The sequence below is a fragment of the Dermochelys coriacea genome, chromosome 1 (assembly GCF_009764565.3).
Source record: "Dermochelys coriacea isolate rDerCor1 chromosome 1, rDerCor1.pri.v4, whole genome shotgun sequence".
NCBI classification, from domain to species: Eukaryota; Metazoa; Chordata; order Testudines; family Dermochelyidae; genus Dermochelys; species Dermochelys coriacea.
Window position 1 is genome coordinate 285,486,747 of NC_050068.2, and position 18,222 is coordinate 285,504,968.

The following is an 18,222-nucleotide window of genomic DNA, read 5'->3' on the forward strand; positions in this document are numbered from 1 at the left end:
TTGTGTTTCAGTATCTGGACACTGTGGGCCCAATCTTATATCCACTGAAGTCAAGGGAAAGAGTCCAATGGAACTAAGTTCAGAATGCTGAGTCAGCCTTCCTTTAAAATGGACTTGATTTGAAAACTTTTTAATGTTCAGGCCCAACAGAACAAGCTTTACTCTGGTGAGTAGTCCTTACATACAGCAGTTTCCACCTCCTCATTAGTTACAATACAATAAAGTACTCATGTCAGCAAGGAATATTTGTACAAGTCACAGTTTCCTTCATTGTATGTCAATATTTCTTTCAAGACTGGCAGAAATTAACTTATTAACAACTGTAGCAATGTATTTAATATATTATGGCTTTATGTATTATAACAGAACCACATTGACATTGGTATAACACAGACTTGCACTGACAAACTGCAATTTTGCCAACATGTTACAATCCTAATAAAAGATCCATGAACTTTCACTGACAAGGCTTTCTTGCACTCTGCCATTACAATGCACTTTTATTTCCATACATTTGCAGTGGCAACATTCCAAGGTCTTTGTTAGAAAAAGTCCCCTGAAAGTGAATCGTGAATTTTCAACATTTAAAAAAATAAATTGAAAAAAAAAAGTACCTTATGGATCTTTGCAGGTATTTTAAAATTCAAAATATGTTATCTGTTTCAAATGAGTTTTAAAGAACAGACATTAAAGAAGTCTAAGCCTTTCAAAGATTTTGGTCAATGTTTTCCACCTTGGATGTCTAAAACAAATAGTCCATATTCTTCCTAGCGGTGCAGGCACACCAGCAGATATGATATGTAAAGCCCCAGGAAGATCACAGATTCATAGCTTCCCAGGCCAGAAGGGACCATTGTGCTCATCTAGCCTGACCTTCTGTATAACACAGGCCATAGAACCTTCCCAAAATAATTCCTATAGTACATCTTTTAGAAAAACACCCAATCTTGATTTAAAAATTCATTGATGGGGAATCCACCACAACCCTTGGCAGATTGTCCCAATGGTTGATTAGAACATTTACATTGTATTTCCAATCTAAATTTGTCTAGTGTCAACTTCCAACCATCATTTTAGTTTAAGAAGATCTTCCAGTGATATGCAACTGGCATAGTGGTTCTTATGACAGCCTCCTCCTGGTTGACAGTGTAAAGAGCTTGGCTAAAGCTTCCCTGCATCCTAGTGATTTTCAATTGCTTATTGGCCTTTAGGGCTATTGGCAGTAGATGGAAGTTAAATCAGCCTGAGGCTGCTCTAACTTAATGCTGGGAGAATGGCCTGGTGTCCAACCGGCTCAAGAGAACACTCCCTATACTCACTCTTGCTCATAACTTGCACTGTGAGATGTGTGGCTATGACCAATAATATGGGCCAATACTGAGATATGTTGAGCTTTCACCACTAGGGTTGGTTAAAAACCAATTCTGAAAAAAGTGTCCCTTTTTTCTCATGGAAAATCTTGAATTTTTCGACGCGCTCTGCTCACCACATTTTGATTTCAATAGGAATAGTTGGTGATCAGCAGGTCTGAAAAATAAAGCCACTTTTATTTAGGTGTTTACAATATTGGCACCCATGTTTGAAAATGCTGCTCTTCCTACCTGCAATAGTCTACAAAAAATAATTAGAGCTGCTGACACCTTATGGGAAACTTATCTGTAGGACTCATGTATATAATAGATTTAGTATATATATATAGTTAGTTAGTTAGTTAGTTCTTTTATTCTTTATTACTAAAGAGTTAATTGGATGAATCAGGATCTTTGTTGTGGAAGAGTTTATTGGCACCAATAGAGGTCACAATTCTGTGTGACATCTAGAACTGTGTGAAATACTCACAATCACAAAACTACACAAAATCCACCTTTAATTTCCATTATAGGATGAGAATTCACACCGTTGCACTGAAAGGATCACAAGGTTTCAGGTGTGCCTAGCCCTAGTTAATGAAATATTATAGTTCTGCATCAAAATCGTGCAACACTAACGCTCATATACGTCCAACAACAACATACGTAAAACTTGGTTTAAGAAGAAAATATTCATATCATTCTAGTCTAGTCATCATTAGCAGCTATGTTAATGGTTATGATACCATCAACTATTATGGGCCAAATTCACTGCTGATATAAGTTGCGGTAACTCTACTGGCATCAAGGAACTATCAGATTTTCTGCCTGGGGATATTATACAAATACAATAAATTATTGTATTATCATGGAGTTGCACCTATTTGTGTCTACTGTTGATTTTCCCCTACATTATCCAGTAAGGGTTAAACACTGGCTATAGAAGAGGAATAAAGAAAGTGATTCTGAGTTCATACAAATGTTAAGGGTAGAGGTGGGTCTAAATGAAACCTGCAACATCATAACACTCCTGGTGCTTTCAGAATCCAAACTGCATTATATTTCCAAATTTTGCAGTTTATTCCTTCTTGCTACAATGGACCAAATAAAAAACCTGCATTTGAATGAAACAAACAAAAAAATGTGCATTGATGTTTAGAATGTTCAAAATCTGGATCACAATCCTAATTTTGGAGCTCAAGCCCATCTCTAGTTCTGGATAGGGGAACAAAGGAGAAAAATTAATGAGATAAACAGTTGGTTTTTTTCCTAAGAAGAATGTTTATAAGGCTTTCCATGAGATATCAGCTGCTCTTTAATACATCACTGTCTGGAACTTATACAGAAAAGAATCTGAAGACATACCTAAATGCAAGGTTTCTGAGTACTGTAGAAAACAGCTATAATTTTATTTGATTTAAGCCATTTAAATTTAAGCCTGATTCAATGCAAAACAGCAAAATACAAAATATTAAAAAAATAATCATTAGGGATTTATAATGGAAAGGGACAACTCGACCTTAACTCTAGCAGTAATATGACATCACTATAATACAATAATTATATGCAATACAACAATTGGTATGCACAGTACAAATAGCTAGGGCTTGATATTTGTGGTAGACCAGTCTCTCAATACCACTAAAATGTTAATTACAGCAACTAAAGTGTTAGACTTGCACCCAGCATTAGCGTAACTTACTAGAAAAGACTAAAAACCATTAGAATTCTATTTCTAAAAAAAGCAATAATGAAAACTGCTCTGCACTCTGGAATTCACATGACTAAAAGCAAATCACTACTTTGTAATGTGTCAGTCTGCTCTTTATATTAGCCCATTATCATTGGAAAGGTCAGAAACGTCTACATATGTCCCAAATGTCCCAAGTTCAAACTGTAGTGACAACCAAGTGAACAATGAGACAGCAGAATGCAATCTGAGATATTCAGGCCATTGTGCACAACGGGAAAAGGACACCTTTTTACTGAAATTTCCAAGCCCATTTATGTTTAGGCATTTAGATTCCTATAGTCTCTTTGACCAGCAAAGGTTTGAAGGGACTTGCCAAGGGCTCTGGTAAGCATATTCTGGCTTTGTTTTGATATGACAGATCTACATGGTATTTTGTCACCAAAATTTAAAAGTGCAGCTACATACTGATGTTGAGACAGAGTCTGGCCAACCACATAACAACAACTCTTTGCACTGTTAAGTGCCTTCCATCAGCGGATACTGAAGTGCTAGACTAACATTAAGTAAGCCTCACAACATCCCTGTGAGGTAGGTAAAAGATACATAAGGAGTACTTCACTCTTCAGACATGAAAATGTCTCTGGGAGGAAAGCAGAAGCTCGTTTACACTGCAACACAAAATGTATAGGGCTTATCAGGAGCAGAGGACTCCCTCTTCTTTTGTAAGGTCACACTAGACACAGAAGGAGAGGGTAGAAATCTGTAGCTCCTGGGCTGGTGCTGTTCTGCTGCATTAACTCATTTTTGTACCGTTAGTAGTAGAGCAGGATACTCAGGGGATGTGGCTATCAGTTCTTGAGGAACAGAGTTCCATAGGAACAAGAGGCTATATTAGAGAGTCTCTTCTCCCCTTACACACTGTAAGGACTCCAGTCTGCCAGTTCACTATGCTGATATTGGCTGGTTCCTTGTGCAGTGCCCACTTGTGACCCATCTGTGAAAAACTTGTTGAGGATGAGTTACTACTACTATGATGCATTTTGTGAGTTGAACTGTTGTGTAAAATGTTCCCGACTTTGGATGGCCACATTCCCCCAGCTGTATAGAGCTGACCTCTCATGTTGCAAAAGGGCCAGAAACAGTTAAATGGCGGGGGGCAAAAATGCTAGTGCATATCTATCCCCACCTCTGAACTACTACAACCCACTTCCTGTGATCTTTCTGTGGTTCTGCTCTTCTCCACGCTGCACAGCATGGGAGAATTTTTGGGCCTAAGATGAGAACATCAGTTTTCATTCCCAATAGATGCCACCAATGGTGTAGAATGTCATTAACCACTAGCAAATTCAGTATATTGTAGGATTGGGAGGAAAAATCCCATATTCATGTTTAGAATTCTGGAATACTTTATGTGAATCACAGGAAAAGGAAAATAGAAGTAGAAGAGTTTTCTTGACAGTAGCCACTACAAATATATATCTGTATTTAACGTTAAAAAAAGAGTTGGCAAAAATGATAGGAACATATTTGAGTGAAAATATCACTCAAATGCTGACACAGACATGGAGTATCTAGGTTATTTATCTTTTATATTAGATCATCACAGAGGCTAGCCTTCCATGTGCAAGATAGCTTTACTGGTTAATTTTGTGTTCATGAATCCCGGTTATTCTCCTCTTTTGTCTATATCCATTTGAGTTTGATGAGTATTTATGATAGTTGTGCATTAGCAGCTGTGTAATTACTACACAGGTTGAGTAACATATCCTGAATACCACTGCCTCATAAAATCATTCAGAGGAGGTGGTTTATGGATTCTGTCCAAGCAGCTATGTGAAGTTCTCATCATAAATATGGTATATGTTCACGCTTAGAGCTTTAAAATGTTTTTTGCACTGATCAGCAGTGAATATAATTAGCTTATGAAACTATAGTGTACTAGGTGAGTGGTATCTCTCACTGTATGTACAAGTTATTTAAATACGGAAATAGGGAGACTGCATATATAACAACTGGCAACTCAAAAATGAGTTGGCATCTCTATAATCATTAAGAGACAATCTGAGTGCTGAAATGATTGGCATCTATCATGTAAGGTTGACTTTACATCTCATGCTGCCCCTGTGTTTGGAACCCTATGCCCTTCCCTCTCCTTTTTTCCATTCCTTCTGTTCATTGCAACACTGATTGTCATAGATAGTGTTTGTGCTTTTGCATAATGCCCATCATTGATGTAACAGGAATTCACATACAAGACTTGGTCATTATAAGTAAGCATGCTGGAATACAGTCAGGGACCATACAACCATGCACAAAATACTTTTTGAAATTTTTCAAACTGACGGTAACATTTACATGCACCACTTAATATCATGTTTGGTCATGTACACTGAGCACTGGATTTCACAAGCATTCATGACCGTCGCTTCTTGCAAAGGTTCCTTTAAAGTTTTAATAAGAGTCCAGTGAAAGAAAACTCCCTGCAATAATGATCTTGTCTTCACCATTTCAATGTCAAACATTCTCAGATTTTCACATATTGCATCTCCTCTTGCGAAACTTCCCATTAAATGGTTAGTTAGAAACAGAGATTAGTGTGTCAGGGATTTTCTTAGCCACTGGAATAGTTCTTCTTTATAAAGCATTTGCCACCGTACATTCGCTTCCACTGTTTCCACAGCTCGAGAGAAAGAGGAGGCAGCTCCTTCTTTGTAGCTTTTTATAAAATTCTTCAGCTGGAAATACAATTTAAAATCAACAATTTAAAATTGAATTGAAGTGAGGAAGTCTTTTCAATGCATGTAAACAAGTCAGATATTTAGGACAAAACTCTACATTCACTGCTGAAGTAAATATAATATCATGTACAGAGATTTACTGCAAAATGCAATAAGACAGCAGACTGTATCAATTAGGTGTGATGTGCTTGCTTCAAATTGCACTATAAGACATTGACATGTCAATGCCGGATCACATTAATATCATCTCCTCGTTCTCTCTTGTAGCCCAGCTGCTACACTGTGCAGACAGCTGGGCTGCTTTGAAGTCTTACTCCTACTTAAGAAACTAAATTGGGAGTGTTGGAAATGCTCCCAGTTCAGCTTTATAAGCAAAAGTCAAACTGAAACAGCTCTGCTGCCTCTAAAGAGGGTTGGTTTAATTAAACATTATAATGGATGTTTAACTTAGCCTTGCAGAACTACTTAGGTTACTGCTGTGCAGATTGATTGTTTAGAGGAGAGTGGATCAATTTAGGAAGTTACTGACCATAGCTACAGTGTGAAGAACCCATCAAGAGCAGTATGTTGCCAATTATTCTCAGATTTTGGACTACTGAAAAAGATTCTCTCTGTTACAGGGAAACTTTGGTTTTGGTTAGCAAACATAATGGGTATTAGCTGTGACTTGTATGACAGTCAGATTTGGGTTACAGCAGATGTGGCATCAGAATTTGAGTTGCTTTGCTCATGGCACTGATTTTCTTTGGATTAATATTAGATTTAGTCAAAGACATGGTAGGGTGACCTGCACTGCATGTTGGTGGGAACCTCATATGTCACATTGTTGATTTTTAGAAGAGGGTGTTAATAGTTGGCAAAAGTTTCTCTCCTGGTGAGGCTAAATTCCATGCATTTATTGAAACTTGACCTTAGACTATAGCATTTTATGCATTTGTTTAAAGCTAAAAGGTCTGATCCTGCAACTGAGGCATTCACCAACCTCAGTTCCCACTAGCATTAACAAAGCTTATGGAGGGTGCTGAACAACTCACAGGAGGTGCTCAGCATCTTTTAGGAGCAGACCCTATATTTGTACTCTTTTTTACTGATATACTTTCACGGCCAGCTTGTCTCAGGGGAAATGGAGCAGCCTACCAATGTTATGGAGGTGAGAATCCATAGTGCAGTATGCCCTTGCATGCTGTCTCAATATTGACAACAGACTCCCAAATGGATGGATATCACTCCCAAAGGGATGGCCTTAGGGAAGCCAACTGGGGCTATTCCTTGAGTTCTGAATTTATCAAAACTGGAGTGCACAGAAGAGGATAGCATAGCCATGAAGGCTGTAACCAGCCCTTGGTTAGCTGTGATTACATTGTGTACAAATCATTTAATCCATTTGAGATGATACATGGCAGCTGCTAAGCTCACCACAAAACCACCACACAACCTCAGACAGGCAGGTGAAGGATACATTCAATTGAAAGATCTGGCTAATTTAGGCCAGCTGTATATAATTACTGAAGTAAAATCTGGCCAGAATGCCATGGTTAACAGCTATCCCCATACTTAAAGTATTGATGGTGAAGGAACAGGAGACAGAACATTGACATTGTCCGCTACTATTATCATAAAACATGGAGCCTTTAACTTTCTCTACAGCATCTACCTAAAAGGGATGCAAGAGGCCAGTGTTTAACATCTTGACCAATGGATGGCACCTCCAGCAGCATAGCCCACCTAGTACTGTGGTAGTGTTCTAGTCCCTGTGCAGAATTTGAGCCATGATCATCTGTCCCAAAGTCAGAGAGCTGAGAAATAGTTTACGTATAAGCTTATAGTCCTATAATATTTCTTAACTTGTAAAAATCCCAGTTTAAAGTCACACACCTGTTCCACAGCCACAAACTGTAGAGAGAGCAACAGATCAGGAACACACAGTGGTGGCTTCAGCATTAAGACCAGAATAAATTTAATACTGTCATGCAGCAGAGAAGGAGTTGCCTGCTTTATCGCCCTCCACCCACAGACCCCACCCAGGATTCTTGGACATCTGGTTTAACAGACTACAGAACATTACCCTCTTGCTGCCCAGTAGCAGGACGGGCCTGTGTCACCTGCTAGGCACCAAGAGTTGCTAGATGACTGGATCCTCCTTCTAGTCCTGCAGTGCTAGAACCTCAAAGTAACTCAGAACCTCCCTAAGCCACTGTCAGTTCCCATTCAGCAGAAAGATTTTTCAGTCCCTATGATCTTTGCATCTGCTTTCATCTTGGTGCTACTGCAAGACTTAAAGGGTTAAGACCCCAAGACTTAAAAGGTTAAAAAAAATTAAGACAAAAACAAGTTCAAGCACTGAGATGCATGTAATATTTACCTCATTTAGTTCTTCTTCAGTATTAAGGAATTCTGTGACTCCACTGATAAGTTTGGAATTCATAAATAAAGCTTCTCCGTATCTTCAAGGACAGAAAAAAACCCCACACATCAAATTAGCAAAAGTATAACATCAACTGAATGAAAATATTTGATTACACAGATTTCCATTCAAAGACTATAGCCAGTTCAAAATTCAGTAATGCTAACTACTGGTCCATACAGACTGCAAAGCCGAGAGGCAGAAGAATAGCCAGTCTAGGGAAAGGGCATGTGGCACCTTTGCACTTGAAGCCTTAAAACATATTTTTTTTATTTTTGTGTTCTCTTTTCCATTTAATCTTACCCATCTCATTTGCCTAACGAGTAGCCATTACATAAATAAGATGAATCTGGGGTTGTCTCCTTCCAGTACTTAAAGGCTTGCTTAAAGATGAAAGTTAATCTGGTATAAGGTAGTATGTGAATTTAAAGCTGACTATTCCTGATTAGCTCTCTGTGGATGCTCTTATTCCATAATAAAAATGTCCCTTGATGGAGTAAATCTGCAATAGTTATTCCACTTTATATTCTCACTTTAACTTAATCTAAATTAACTTCCCTGTTGTGACAAAGTTCCTCCTTTGCCTTGGTGGGTCCTGCGCCTATTGGCAGATTTGCTCACCTCAGAGGTTCACGGCAGCCCTCAGTCTGGCCACTTTCATGGCTCAAATCTGCCATTCACTCAGTTAGCCTCATTACTCTCCAGCATGGGGAAAAGGAAGAAGAACAATCCCCGCAGTCTCTGCTGATCCACCTAATGGATCAGGGAACAGGCCAGAGACCTTCCCCTCTGGTGGAATCGACAGTCCAGGTAAACTCCTCCAGTATCAAGTAGGGAGTTGGGGGGATGGAGGGAACCTGGGCCCACTTTCTACTCCAGGTTCCAGCCCAGGGCCCAGTGGATTGCAGCTGTCTACAGTGGCTCCTGTAACAGCTGCGTGACAGCTACGACTCCCTAGGCTACTTCCCCATGGCCTCCTCCCACACCTTCTTTATTCTCACCACAGGACCTTCCTCCTGATGTCTGATAATGCTTGTACTTCTCAGTCTTCCAGTAGTATGCCTTCTCGCTCTCAGCTTCTTGAGCCTCTTGCTCCCAGCTCCTCACATGTGAACCACAAACTGAAGTGAGCTCCTTTTTAAACCCAGGTGCCCTGATTAGCCTTCCTGTCTTAATTAATTCTGGCAGCTTCTTGATTCACTGCAGGTGTTCTAATCATCCTGTCTGCCTTGTTTCCAGAAAGTTTGATTGTTCTGGAACCTTCCTTGTTACCTTACCCAGGTAAAAAAGACCTACTTAACCTGGGGCTAATATGTCTGCCTTCTATCACTCTCCTGTAGCCATCTGGCCTGACCCTGTCACACTGTATAACCCTGCAAAAGAAAAGGTTTCAGAGCAGCAGCCGTGTTAGTCTATTCACAAAAAGAAAAGGAGTACTTGTGGCACCTTAGAGATTAACAAATTTATTTGAGCATAAGCTTTCATGAGCTACAGCTCACTTCATCGGATGTGCATCCAATGAAGTGAGCTGTAGCTCACGAAAGCTTATGCTCAAATAAATTTGTTAGTCTCTAAGATCCTGCAAAAGAAGTAACCAGTGTGACAAGATGGCCAATGTTAGTCAAGTGGGTCCTGCGCTTTTCTTGGTGGGGAGCTAAGATGCCACCCCTTGCCCCTGTTCTTGAGGCGTTCATGGCCCTGCTAGTGGCCCAGGAAGGTGGTAAAGGAGGGAAACAGGGGAGGGGTCTGGGTTTGCTCCTCACTCTGCGCCCCAGCCCCTCTCAAGCCCTGCAGGTTCTTATCCTCTTCCCCCTTAGGTGGGGTACCTGCAGTCCTTAGATGATGGGGAAGAGTGTCTCCCTCCCCTACTTGGCAGGGTCCCCCTTACTTCAGTTCTCTGATTTTCCAAGTCTGACAGCAGTCCTCTCTTCTTCCTCCTCTTCCTCTGTCTGCCTGAAGCAGGGTGGTTTATAGATTCCTAACAGGGCCTTAACTGACTGCAGGTGCTCCAATTAACCTGCAGCCACATTCCCTAGTCTACAGGGAACCACGCCTTAATTAGCCTAGATCTTATATATTTCCCCTCTAGCACTCTCCCACTGCTCCCTGGCCCTCCTGTATCACATATCCCTGCCTCCCCCCCCCCCCCCCCCGTTCAACACCACAGGGTTGGGCTACTTGGGACAAGAGACAGTGTTGTTGTGACAGGCTGTCTGCGTTGCCGTGTTGGCTTCTGGCTCTATGCTGTATCCAGAAGTGGAAAGGTTGTAGGGATAGAAGCCATCTAGTCACGGATGCATTCTTCTCCTTGTTTGTGCACATCCATTGGAGTGGGGCGTGGTCTTTCACAAGGGTGAACATCCGCCCAAGCAAGTAGTACCATAGAATCTCCATGATCCATTTAACTGCTAGTCATTCCTTTTCTACTACAGCGTACCATTGCTCCCTGGCTAGGAGCTTTCGGCTAAGGTAAAGGATTGGGTGCTCCTCCTCCCCCACCATCTGTGAAAGGACGGCCCCAAGACCTACCTCCGAGACATCTGTTTGTAGGATGAATGCCTTTTTGAAATCTGGGGCTATGGTGGCTGCAAAGGGCCGTCCTTAGGTCTTCCTCTGCCGCCTTGGTCCACTTAACTATCTCCAGGCCCCGAGCTCTTATCCGGTCTGTGAGAGGCGCTACCCCTGTGGCGAAGTGAGGGATGAACTGGCAATAGTACCCTACTATCCCTAAGAATGCTCTGACTTGCTTCTTGAGGATCGGGCGAGGCCATTCCTGTATTGCCTTCACTTTGTTCCACTGGGGCTTCACCAGGCCCCTTCCAACTAAATACCCGAGGTATCTGGCCTCAGCTAACCCTATTGCACATTTAGATGGGTTAGCAGTGAGGCCAGCCTGTCTAAGAGCATCCAGTACCACTTCCACTTTCCCCAGGTGCGTCTCCCAGTCAGGGCTATGGATTACCACATCATCTAAATAGGCGGCAGCATACTTGGCATGGGGTCGAAGTAATCTGTCCATCAATCGTTGGAAAGTCACAGAGGCCCCATGGAGCCCAAAAGGGAGGACAGTATATTGGAAAAAGCCATCAGGTGTAGAAAAAGCTGTTTTTTCCTTGGCATCCTCAGGTAGCGGGATCTGCCAGTAGCCTTTTGTCAAGTCCAAGGTGGTCAAGTATCAGGCCTTGCCTAACTGATCCACCAGCTTATCAATACATGGTATTGGTTAGGCATTGAATTGGGATACCTCGTTTAACTTCCGGAAATCATTACAAAACCTCAGGCTGCCATCAGGCTTGGGGACCAAGATAATAGGGCTGGACCACTGGCAGTGTAATTCCTCAATTACCCCAAGTTTCAGCATTTTCCTTACTTCAGCCCTAATTACTTCTCTTTTTGCCTCTGGTATGCGATATGGTTTTATCATCACCCTTGCTCCAGGACAGGTGACGATGTGGTGTTGGATCAGCGTCATATAGCCTGGTTGAGTGAAGAACACATCTTGGTTCCTCTGGATCATTTAGACGACCTCTGTTTGTTGTTCTGGGGCTAATTCGGGCAATATCTTTACCTGCCTTTGTGGGCCATCTGCCTGGGATGGAGCCAGCAGGACGGCCAGGCACATCTCCCGTTCGAGCCAGGGTTTCAGTAAGTTGACGTGGTATATCTGCTCTGGCGTTCGGCGGTCTGGCTGCTTCACCTTATAATTCACCCTCCCAATGGCTTCCACAATCTCACAGGGTCCACGCCAATTGGCCAGGAGCTTATTTTCTGTTGTTGGTATCAGCACCAGCACCTGTTCTCCTGGTTGAAATTTCCGTGTTTTTGCCCGACAATTGTAGTAGGTTTGTTGGGCCTCTTGTGCTTTCTCCAAATGCTCTCGTACTATGGGGGTCACTTGGGCTATTCGTTCTCTCATCTGGGCTACATGTGCAATGACGTTCTTTCCCTGGTTGGGTTGTTCTCCCATTCTTCCTTCGCGATGTCTAATATACCACGTGGGTGGCGTCCATACAGTAGCTAGAAGGGGAGAATTCAGTAGATGCTTGGGGAACTTCTTGCATTGCAAACATCAAGTATGGTAGGAGTGTCTTTTCCATCTTGGGCCACCACCTTTCGGATCATGTTCTTGAGAGTGCCGTTAAATCACTCAACCAGACCATCTCTTTGGGGGTGATAGACTGAGGCTTGGATGCAAAGCAAGGTACATCAGTCTTTCATTACTCTTGACATGAAGGGAATCCCTTGGTCTGTCAGGATCTCCTTAGGGATGCCTACCCTAGCAAAAACCTGCACCAGTTCTTTTGCAATCTACTTGGATCTGGGGTTTCTTAAAGGAATGGCTTCAGGGTACCGTGTAGCATAGTCCAGGATGACGAGTATGCTTCGGTGGCCTCGGGCCATTCTTTTAAGGGGGCCCACTATATCCATTGCTATCCTTTCAAAAGGGACTTCAATTATAGGTATCAACGGGGCCCTTAATTGAGGTCGGGGACTATGCAGCTGGCACTCTGAGCAAGAGGTGCAATAGCACTGGACTTCTGCCCGTACCCCTGGCCAGTAGAACCTCCTCAGGACTCTATCCAGGGTCTTGTCTGCTCCTAGAAGCCTGCCAAATAGATGACTGTGAGCTAATACTAATACGGCCCTTGTGTGCTTCCGTGGCACCAAGAGCTGTTCTATTACTTCCCCCCTGTATTGGCACTACCCGGTACAACAGATCCTGATTGATTATATAGTATGGCCCTGGGCCTTTGGTTTTTCTTTCTATTGGCATGCCATTTACTTCTACTACCTCCTCCCTCACATTTGCATACAATGGGTCATTGGCTTGGTCCTGCCCAAAACACTCGTGTGTGGGACCCATCTGGCCTGATTCTATTGGACTGGGCTCCCCTCCTTCTCTTGGGGTGTTTCTGTTAGTGCTGGAGGCTGTCTCTGGGTCTCCACTGGTCTGTACTACCTTGGGGATTCCCTGATGGGGCCCCCTCCCAACCAGGGAAGCTCTCTGGTTGGCCGCCAAAATCCTGGTTCTCAATTGTTTATCTGCCCTCCCTTCCCGTCTAGATTTCCGGGACTTCCTGAGGGATGAAAATAACTCTGGGGAAAACCCAGCAAAAATTGTGGTAGGGTCATCCATGGGCACCTCAGACTCTGCTCGGGGTTTACTTCCCTCCCCTAACTCGATGGGCGGGAGTCAGCTCTCAAACCAGGAAAGTCCCTGCCAATTAAGACCAGGTAGGGGAGCTTGGGGACCACCCCGGCAGTCATCTTGGTAGTGTTTCCCTGGATCTCAATCCGTATTGGAATTGTGGGGTAGAAATTTACTGTGCTATGGACACATGTCACTCCGGTACTCTTGGCCCGGCTCAGTTGGTCTTGCCCCACTAACTTCCCTTAGACCAATGCGACAGCACTCCCAGAGTCCACCAAAGCTATGGTCTGGATGCCGTTCATTTTTACTGGCCTGGTGTACTCATGTGGGGCCGTTGCAACCCTCACCAGGCTGATTAGTCCACATTGGTCCCCAAGATCCCTCAGATTACATTGCATGGCTCCTCCCTATTGGGGCACTGGGCTGCTATATGCCCCAACTACCCACGCTCGTAACAGCGATATCTCATCCCTGTGTCTTAGACCCTCTGACTTGCTCCCCCAGCTCTCTCCCCGGACCCCCAGGTCCTCTTGGGGCCTCAGGCCGCTCCTTGGGGCCTGTTCTTCCTGCTATGGCTTTCCTGGCGTTCTTGATGATCTGGGTCCTTAGGGTCGGGACTGGTTTCCTGAAACGCCGTGTTCCACCTCTGGGGTTTCCAGCAGTTCATGGGCTCTCGACAAGGGTGACCAGTTCATCATAAGTGGAGGAGTCATTCTGGCCTACCCAGGCTTGGAGGCCCGAGGGTAGTCCCCTCATATAGTGGTCCAGCACCAGGACCTCCATCATTTTCTCTAAGCTGAGAGCCTCTGGGTGTAACCACTTCCGGGCTAGGTGAATTAGGTCAAATAGTTGTGATCGTGGTGTCTTGTCTTCGCAGTACTGCCATTCATGGAACCTCCGGGCTCGCAAGGCCGTCGTTACCCCTGCCCTGGCCAGGATCTCTGCCTTCAGTCAGGAGGCAGACTGCTGCCTCCTCTGTGGTCATATCATAGTAGGCCTTCTGGGCCTCCCAGCACAAAAATGGGATGAGGATGGTCTTGGGGCCAGGCCTCCCGCAGGGCTGACCTCTCAAACACCAGGAGGTATGCCTCCACATCATCCTCCCGGGTCATTTTCTGCAGACAGTAGCTGGCCCGTATGGTCTGCGTCCTATCATACTCACGGCTTCTCTCCGTAAGGGCCTTCACCTAGTTCACTAGTTCCTGCAGTACGGCACGATCTTAGGTAGCCTGGGTCATCAGCAGGCGATTGCTCTCTTGCTGCAGCTGCATGGCCTCCTGTTGGGCAGCTGCCTGGACGCAGGTAGCCTCCTGCTGGGCAGCAGTGGCTTGCACCAGTGCTTTGACCACATCCTCCATTTTGAGATAGGGTGGTTGTGACTCCCCTGGACTATGTTCATGGCGCAAAAATCCTACTGCTGACACCATGTGTGACAAGATGGCCGATGTTAGTCTGGTCAGTCCTGCACTTTTCTTGGTGGGGAGCTAAGATGCCACCCCTTGCCCCTGTTCTTGGGGCATCAATGGCCCCGCTAGTGGCCCAGGAAGGTGGTAAAGGAGGGAAGCAGGGGAGCGGTCTGGGTTTGCTCCTCACTCTGAGCTCCAGCCCCTCTCAACCCCTGCAGGTTCTTATCCTCTTCCTCCTTGGGTGGGGTACCTGCAGTCCTTAGATGCTGGGGAAGGGAGTCTCCCTCCCCTACTTGGCAGGGTTCCCCTTATTTCAGTTCTCTGATTTTTCCAAGTCTCACAGCACACCTCCAAGCTCCAGTCCTCTCTCCTTCCTCCTCTTCCTCTGTCTGCCTGAAGCAGGGGGGTTTATAGATTCCTAACAGGGCCTTAACTGACTGCAGGTGCTCCAATTAACCTGCAGCCACATTCCCTAGTCTACAGGGAACCACGCCTTTATTAGCCTAGATCTTATATATTTTCCCTCTAGCACTCTCCCACTGCTCCCTGGTCCTTCTGTATCACACCAGCCAATGAAAATATGATGTCTTGGATGCTTGGTGTCCAAAGCCAAGTTTGCATCTTGCTATTGTTGCTGAATATATTGTACTTCACTGAACTGTGCTATTCCACATTCACTTACTTTGAAAGCGGTTATTAAAACACCACTCATTCCACTGCTTGTCTGAAAGTTCTAGTGTACCCAATTAAAAAAAAATCTACATTCATTAGGCTAAAGATAAACCAAATGAAAGGATTGCTCCTGGGTTTTTGCATTACACATGAAATAATTTCTTTAAAATCTCTGAGATGTGAAGTTGCATTCTAGGAGTAGCCAAGCAGTATTTTATCAGGACCGGCATCATTCAACATAGCAACAATCATCTGATGAAAACTACAGTGAACTAGTTCTTCAAACACCACGTAATTCACCTACCTCCATCTGGACATAATTGTGGTTAAAGAACCCACATCTGCCCTCATATACAGTATGTGCACACATATGGGTTTATCTGAGGGCAGAATTGGGCTCACACATTTGCTTTCTCCAAACAGATTTGGAGAACCAACTCATACTTCAAATTCAAAAGTTCTAGCACAACCACAAGCTTCTTTTCTGTTTATATCAACCTTATACTAAAATTAATTACTCTTAACCTTGTAGATAGTGAAAACCAGAGAGTCTTTCAAAAAAAAATGAAAACTCTATTTAAATAAATGTAAAAGCCCGAAAAAGAACTTGCTGTGTTGAGGGGTAAATTTCTTTGCTTATTACCTGGAACTTCTGTGTAAGGAACAGTGTTGCAAACAACAAAATTCCTACTCCCTGTTCACTAATAACAAAATTATTCATGGTTATTTCAGCAAGCACATCTCTTTTTCCAAAGCTCCAATCACACTTACATACACAGACATCCAGAGGCAAATGTTTCTTATGGGAAGACATATGGATTTCATGATCCTTTAAGCATGTTTAGGCTTTCAAACGAAGCACTCTATTGTTACCTTCGCAACTCAGCCTCATAATTGATTGTTTGGAAAACTGGACGCATCTCTTGATGGGGCCTTTTGACAAGGTTACTAGTCCACTTCACAGAAGCGACCTCATGAAAAGAGTGCACGGATTTTATTTTTAAGCAGCCTGCACTGTTTCCACAGTGTAAACAAGTAGTAAAATTTATTTTTTCCTTTAAAGCTAGGCCTTGTGAATTACTGCACTGTTTACTGTGGAAAAGAACCTGCTCTTTCAACTACTGACCTTGACAAACTGTCACAGAAAACAGTAATGACATTACACAACCAGCAAACAAGAATGTTTGCCTCGCAGAAGCAGTGCATCTAGGAATGGTGGGAGTCTTCTCCTGCTCCTTTATTTACAGACCCTGATTTTCCAATACCTTGCAACTTTTCTAGCTATTTCACCTGTGCAAAGTGGGTGTATAATACTACCAAGTTTGTGTAGTCATATTTCCTGCCTACTTTGGACAGAAGCAAATGAAATCAGAAGGCAGAGAAGAATCTGGCCTATAGTAGGGAATGTAGGGATTGTTATTTTCGGACCTTGGGTAAAATTTTCAAAACTGTCTAAGGATCCTGAGTCCCATTTTCTAAAGTGAATTGGGAATTTAGGGTCCTAACCCCCCTTAATTTGTATTGAGACTTAGGTTAGGTTTCTCAATACCGACATCACTTTTGAAAATAGGATTAAGCACTTTTGACAATATTACTCATTGGTTGAGGGGTGTGACAAATATACTTTTAAATGTCATGAAAGAATAATATTTTGATGCTGTTGTTTCATCCAAATGACACACAGTATTGCATAGTCATAGAAAAGGAAGTTTTAACATCATTTAATTGTCCTCGGATACCTCATGTTACTGTATCAAAATGTTAAGCATTTCATATTCAATTCAATGGAAAATACCATAGAAATTATCAAAATATTTAATAAAATGACATATCTAGTAATGACAAAATAAACATTGTGAAAAAGAATCTCTCGGGACAGTATGTTTCCTTGATTAAATGTCTGCAGTGAAATGTTGCACAACCCATTGTGCAATTAAACTCACATTTTTAAAAGGTCCTAGTACCACACAAATTTAAGATCACTATCATACATTCCTCTGCAGTGTCAGATCTTGGGTGCTTCACTGCATATTTTTTATGATGCTTTCAACAACCTTTCATGGAAGGTTTTAATTGCCTGTTACAAAATTTATATGCATGACATGTTGGAGTCATTTCAGTCTATCAGGATTATGCAATAAGAGCTCTATGTATTACTCTAGTAAATCTACCCCACACTAACCTGCCACACTCTGTCCATGTGCACCCTGCTGACATACATTAAACAGTTCACTTAAATGCTTTCATCTGGTCCTGTTTCAAAGAGGACTAGATCAAAGTGCATTAATGAACAGTTAATTTATGTCAGCATGGATAGTCTGAGCTTTATGTCTATATAAAATGTATTTTATACACACATCTATGCATTAGATAGATAGATAGATAGAGCTATATAGAACAGGAGAGTGGATTAGACATAGAAATGGATAGTTAAAGTATCTAGAGACATATACAAAATAAGACACTACAAATAACTATTATCTCTACCTGGCATTTAGTATTTTCCATTTTTCTCTGAAAAACTTCCAAGCAAGATCCCTGCCATGTGGATTTCGAGCTACGTGGATTATGACATCAATTGCATCTTGATCCAGGACAATTTCTGAATTGAGAGACAGGTTCAGAAGCCTTTAGGAGTGAGTCGGGGGAAAAAAACTGTTTAGTTTTTGCAAATAAGATCCATAAAACTCATCATCTAAAAATGAAACAGCAAAGACCAGAGATTGCTAAAAGATTTATTTAAATTGCCAGGAGAGCTCTGATTTTTATTTGTGAGAGTCCAAAGACCACACATACCTTTGAATAAAA

At 42.7% G+C, this 18,222-nt stretch overlaps 1 protein-coding gene across 2 annotated transcripts in view; it reads right to left on the reverse strand.

Moving 5' to 3' along the window:
- Window positions 1-2,646: 2,646 nt before the first annotated feature.
- The window catches only part of TRHDE (thyrotropin releasing hormone degrading enzyme), a 340,833-nt gene continuing 325,257 nt past the window's right edge, over window positions 2,647-18,222 (reverse strand). For both annotated transcript variants that reach the window (XM_038387780.2, XM_038387779.2), the window contains 3 exons: window positions 17,902-18,042; window positions 8,143-8,224; window positions 2,647-5,777 (listed from right to left, as the gene is read on the reverse strand). In XM_038387780.2, coding sequence (XP_038243708.1) covers window positions 5,634-5,777; window positions 8,143-8,224; window positions 17,902-18,042 — 367 coding nt within the window. In that variant the 3' untranslated portion in view covers window positions 2,647-5,633. The remainder of the gene's footprint in view (window positions 5,778-8,142; window positions 8,225-17,901; window positions 18,043-18,222) is intronic.